Source organism: Sinocyclocheilus anshuiensis, unplaced genomic scaffold (genome assembly GCF_001515605.1).
Source record: "Sinocyclocheilus anshuiensis isolate Anshui unplaced genomic scaffold, SAMN03320099.WGS_v1.1 scaffold366, whole genome shotgun sequence".
Lineage (NCBI taxonomy): Eukaryota > Metazoa > Chordata > Actinopteri > Cypriniformes > Cyprinidae > Sinocyclocheilus > Sinocyclocheilus anshuiensis.
In genome coordinates, this window is record NW_015547673.1 from 1,160,924 (window position 1) to 1,166,742 (window position 5,819).

A 5,819-nucleotide genomic window follows, 5' to 3' on the forward strand; every position below is an offset into this window, starting at 1 on the left:
GTAAAATTATCTGCCAGTGGGGTAAGTAAAATACTCTTGTTTTAAGAATATTTTACTTACCCCACTGGCAGATAATTTTACTTGTTTCAAGCAAACAATGCACTTAATTTAGTTTTTTTTCACCCTGGAAACAAGACAAAATATCTTAAGTAATTTGGCTCATCTAGTAAAAGTATCTTGATTTAAGAATTTTAAGATATTTTGAGTAGAAACAAGACAAAAATACTAAGTAAGATAAGCCATTTTTTGCAGTGTTTTAAACCTACCAAACCTCTCATTCCTCCTCCATAGTCTTGAAAATGCCATCAGATGCTTTTATGGTGATGAGTATGCTTTATTTTTTGTGTGTGATGTAGGTAAATGTATGTAAAGGCTGTGTAAATTTGAGCAGGACTGCACCATTTTTAAATTGCAGATGGCCTTTGGTTACTGTGCTTGAGTGAAGAGGCACCGTTCGTGGCCCCTTTTTGCAAAGTGACCGAGTCTGAGCAAAGCATTTCCCGCATATTCATCTCGTCCCTCCAACCCCCCGCCCCTCCTTCTTGTCCGTGTTTGAGGCTTTTCTTCTCCCTCTCTGGAATGAGGTGGCGATCTGTGAATGTTACTTCAACAAAGGCATCTTTTAAGATGGATTTTTCCTTCTCTTTGTTTCTCAAAAAAGGGGGATCTTAGACATTTTTTCCCCCTCTTCTTCAGTTTTCCATGCAGTGGCCGAGAGGCAAATCCTGAGAACTGAGAATAGGGCTAAGACTGTGGACGTTTTCCCATATTGCACCTGCGTGACAGCGTCTCGGTCTCATTCAGGTGCAGTCTGGAGGCCGATCTGGTATGGCACACGTACAAAGGTATTACACAACTATGGAAAGCCATTAAATTCCAAAGCAGGTAATTAAAAACAGTTGCAAACCAGAAATGAGCTTGTTAAAGAGCTTGTGAAGCTTAAGATTTCACGTTCCTGTGGAAATATCTGTAGAAAGTTAAAAATAACAACACTTATTTGCATTAGAAATCTTTTGTAATATTATAAATGTCTTTACTGTCACTTTTGATTAATTGAATGCATCATTGCTGAATAAAAGTATTAATCTCTTTTAAAAAATCTTATCAACCCCAAACTTTTAAACCGTAGTGCATACTGTTTGCTACTCTAAAAATAGTATGCAAAACTGTATGCATCAAGTCAGTAATTTTTAATTTACATTAGTGTAAAAATAAAATTCTGACATTATTTACTTACTGTCATGTCCAAAACTGTATGACATACTTCCTTCTGTGGATAACAAATGAAAATATTTTGCAGAATGTTTTGACTGTTTTTGTCCATGTAATGATCTGAAAACTTGGAAAAATTTGGACCCCATTGACTTTTTTCAAAGTATTTCTTTTGTGTTGCACTCAAAGTCGAGTGCCATGCAGTGCGTTGTAGGATAAAATTGTGGGATTTTGCCAAATGTAGTAGGTCAAGGGTACTTAATTCAAAATATGCATACTAAGTACAGCACACCTAGTATATACTGCAGAAATAGTAGTATGCTATTCTGAACAATTCCTAAGAAAAGTGATGTGTTCGCCAGAACTAGGCTTAATGTGTTTGGGGAAGCATGGTTTTGATATATATATATATATATATATAGAGATTTATTTTTGTTTGACCTACTAGTTGTTGCTAAATAGCATTTATTCTTTCAGTGTAGATCATATTATTTGACCTTATTTTTCATTAAATTTGCAAAACTTTGCAATTGAGTTTAAAATGTCAACGTTAGTTAAAGCAATAGGTATCATGAACAAGCAATGAACAGTATTTTACAGAATTTATTAATCTAGAATTGCATTATAATTCAAAAGTTTAGTTCAGTAAGATTTTTGAAAGAAATTAATGCTTTTATCTGGCAAGGATGCATTAAATTGATCAAAACTGATATTAAAGCCTTTTACTTTATTACAAAATATTTATTGAATTGATTAAATTAAAAATATTTTGTTCTTTTGAACTTTCTATTCATCAAAGAATCCTGAAAAAAATTATCTTGTTTTCCAAAAAGTATAGTGTTTTCAACATTGATAATAATAAGAAATGTTTCTTGAGCAGCAAATCAGCGTATTAAAATGATTTCTGGATCATGTGACACTGAAGACTGGAGTAATGATGCTGAAAATTCAGCTTTGATCACAGGAATAAATTACATTTTAAAATATATTCAAATAAAAAGCAGTCATTTTAAATTGTTATAATATTTCACAATATTTCACTGTTTTTCTGTATTTTTAATCAAATAATTGCAGCCTTGGTCAGCATAAGAGACTTCTTTCAAAAACATTTTAAAAATCTTACAGAGCCCAGACTTTTAAAGGGAAGTGTACATTAATTTTTTGCATGTACCTATAAAATTTCAGCTATTCAAGCTGTATAAAGTAATATTAGTCAATATATTATATAAACAAACATGAATTAACAATTAGCAATGATATATTTGTTATAATATGTGCTTGAAGTACGCCCTGAAGTTAATATTTCAATAATTTAACAACAAATTCGCAGGTTGTGGTAAACATAAAATGCAGTAAACAAGTAAAATATTTAATCTATTTTTAAGTAACTAGCTTGTTTTCATTACTTGCTACTGTTTATATGCAAGAAAGCTTGAAAATGTAACTTTACATTGCTTCCTGTAAACTGAAGTAAACCAAGTTGATGGTTTAAAGTGACATGCGTGTCTTGCTGTTGCTTGTTCCAGCCCTGTGAGTCGACTCAGCTGGAGTTCATGTCTCAGCAGTGCTCAGCCACAGACCAGCAGCCTCTGTCGGTGTCTCCAGACTCCAGCTCAGTCTACACCTGGATCCCTGCTGTCGGCCACAGCTCAGGTGCACCCATAAACATCTTCCTGTTCAATTTGTCTTTTGTTGTGTTCTCTGTTCTTTACGTCTCTCTCTCCCTTCCAGGTGATGCTCAGTGTAAACTGTTGTGTCGCTCACGTGAGCAGGACTTCATGGTGAGTCGTGGGTCTCAGTTCATCGATGGGACGCGGTGTGAAGCTGGTCATACTGTACCACGTGGTTTCATTTCTGCCTGTCTGGGTAGAAAGTGCCAGGTAAGTGCCAACTAAGTTTACTTCTTATTTAGTACACAGCTTTTTTTTGGGATTTGTGAGTTGTGACATTTGGAGGTCTGTTATTCACCATTAACCACTGTGTTAATAATCAATAACAACACTGAATAACAGACCGCTCATCCGGGAACTTGAGGCCGGTGCTTCTTTCACGTCTCTCGTATCACACCGCTTACCTATGCATGGAAGTTTGTTTCTGCCACTATATAAAAAAAACGATACAAAAAAACTATATAACTAAATAATGCAATTGCGAGTTTGTCTCACAATTCTGACTTTTTTCTGAATTCTGAGTTTACATCTTACAATTTAGAATTTATTTATCTGAATTCTGAGTTTACATCTTACAATTTAGAATTTATTTATCTGAATTCTGAGTTTACATCTTACAATTTAGAATTTATTTATCTGAATTCTGAGTTTACATCTTACAATTTAGAATTTATTTATCTGAATTCTGAGTTTACATCTTACAATTTAGAATTTATTTATCTGAATTCTGAGTTTACATCTTACAATTTAGAATTTATTTATCTGAATTCTGAGTTTACATCTTACAATTTAGAATTTATTTATCTGAATTCTGAGTTTACATCTTACAATTTAGAATTTATTTATCTGAATTCTGAGTTTACATCTTACAATTTAGAATTTATTTATCTGAATTCTGAGTTTACATCTTGCAATTCTGACTTTTTTTCTCAGAATTCCTTTTTTTGTTTCCGCCATCGGATAAAAAAATCAAAAAGGTAATTGCAACTTTTTTTCTGTAAAGGCCCGTTCACACCAAGGACGATAACTATAAAGATAACGATAAAGATATAGTTCTAAAAATCGTTCTCAATATTAAAGAATAGCAAAGTCCACACCACAGCTATAACGATAAAGGCACAGAGAAACGATATCGTTGGAATCTCTTTCAGACCGATATTTGCCTTCTGTAAAATGAAATAAAAGCAGGTTAACTGATGGTTTAAAGTGACATGCGTGTCTTGTTGTTGTTTGTTCCAGTCCTGTGAGTCGACTCAGCTGGAGTTCATGTCTCAGCAGTGCTCAGCCACAGACCAGCAGCCTCTGTCGGTGTCTCCAGACTCCAGCTCAGTCTACACCTGGATCCCTGCTGTCGGCCACAGCTCAGGTGCACCCATAAACATCTTCCTGTTCAATTTGTCTTTTGTTGTGTTCTCTGTTCTTTACGTCTCTCTCTCCCTTCCAGGTGATGCTCAGTGTAAACTGATGTGTCGCTCACGTGAGCAGGACTTCATGGTGAGTCGTGGGTCTCAGTTCATCGATGGGACGCGGTGTGAAGCTGGTCATACTGTACCACGTGGTTTCATTTCTGCCTGTCTGGGTAGAAAGTGCCAGGTAAGTGCCAACTAAGTTTACTTCTTATTTAGTACACAGCTTTTTTTTGGGATTTGTGAGTTGTGACATTTGGAGGTCTGTTATTCACCATTAACCACTGTGTTAATAATCAATAACAACACTGAATAACAGACCGCTTATCCGGGAACTTGAGGCCGGTGCTTCTTTCACGTCTCTCGTATCACACCGCTTACCTATGCATGGAAGTTTGTTTCTTCCACTATATAAAAAAAACGATACAAAAAACTATATAACTAAATAATGCAATTGCGAGTTTGTCCCGCAATTCTGACTTTTTTCTGAATTCTGAGTTTACATCTTACAATTTAGAATTTATTTATCTGAATTCTGAGTTTACATCTTACAATTTAGAATTTATTTATCTGAATTCTGAGTTTACATCTTACAATTTAGAATTTATTTATCTGAATTCTGAGTTTACATCTTACAATTTAGAATTTATTTATCTGAATTCTGAGTTTACATCTTACAATTTAGAATTTATTTATCTGAATTCTGAGTTTACATCTTACAATTTAGAATTTATTTATCTGAATTCTGAGTTTACATCTTACAATTTAGAATTTATTTATCTGAATTCTGAGTTTACATCTTACAATTTAGAATTTATTTATCTGAATTCTGAGTTTACATCTTACAATTTAGAATTTATTTATCTGAATTCTGAGTTTACATCTTACAATTTAGAATTTATTTATCTGAATTCTGAGTTTACATCTTACAATTTAGAATTTATTTATCTGAATTCTGAGTTTACATCTTACAATTTAGAATTTATTTATCTGAATTCTGAGTTTACATCTTACAATTTAGAATTTATTTATCTGAATTCTGAGTTTACATCTTACAATTTAGAATTTATTTATCTGAATTCTGAGTTTACATCTTACAATTTAGAATTTATTTATCTGAATTCTGAGTTTACATCTTACAATTTAGAATTTATTTATCTGAATTCTGAGTTTACATCTTACAATTTAGAATTTATTTATCTGAATTCTGAGTTTACATCTTACAATTTAGAATTTATTTATCTGAATTCTGAGTTTACATCTTACAATTTAGAATTTATTTATCTGAATTCTGAGTTTACATCTTACAATTTAGAATTTATTTATCTGAATTCTGAGTTTACATCTTACAATTTAGAATTTATTTATCTGAATTCTGAGTTTACATCTTGCAATTCTGACTTTTTTTCTCAGAATTCCTTTTTTTGTTTCCGCCATCGGATAAAAAAATCAAAAAGGTAATTGCAACTTTTTTTCTGTAAAGGCCCGTTCACACCAAGGACGATAACTATAAAGATAACGATAAAGATAT

General features: G+C 32.9%; 1 protein-coding gene across 1 annotated transcript in view; it reads left to right on the forward strand.

Annotated features, from left to right (window-relative positions):
• LOC107702807 (A disintegrin and metalloproteinase with thrombospondin motifs 13-like) overlaps positions 1-5,819 on the forward strand; it is a 25,630-nt gene that overhangs the window by 9,675 nt on the left and 10,136 nt on the right. The window contains exons 14-17 of the mRNA XM_016505228.1: positions 2,739-2,865; positions 2,944-3,092; positions 4,122-4,248; positions 4,327-4,475. Of these exons, the coding sequence (XP_016360714.1) occupies positions 2,739-2,865; positions 2,944-3,092; positions 4,122-4,248; positions 4,327-4,475 (552 nt within the window). The remainder of the gene's footprint in view (positions 1-2,738; positions 2,866-2,943; positions 3,093-4,121; positions 4,249-4,326; positions 4,476-5,819) is intronic.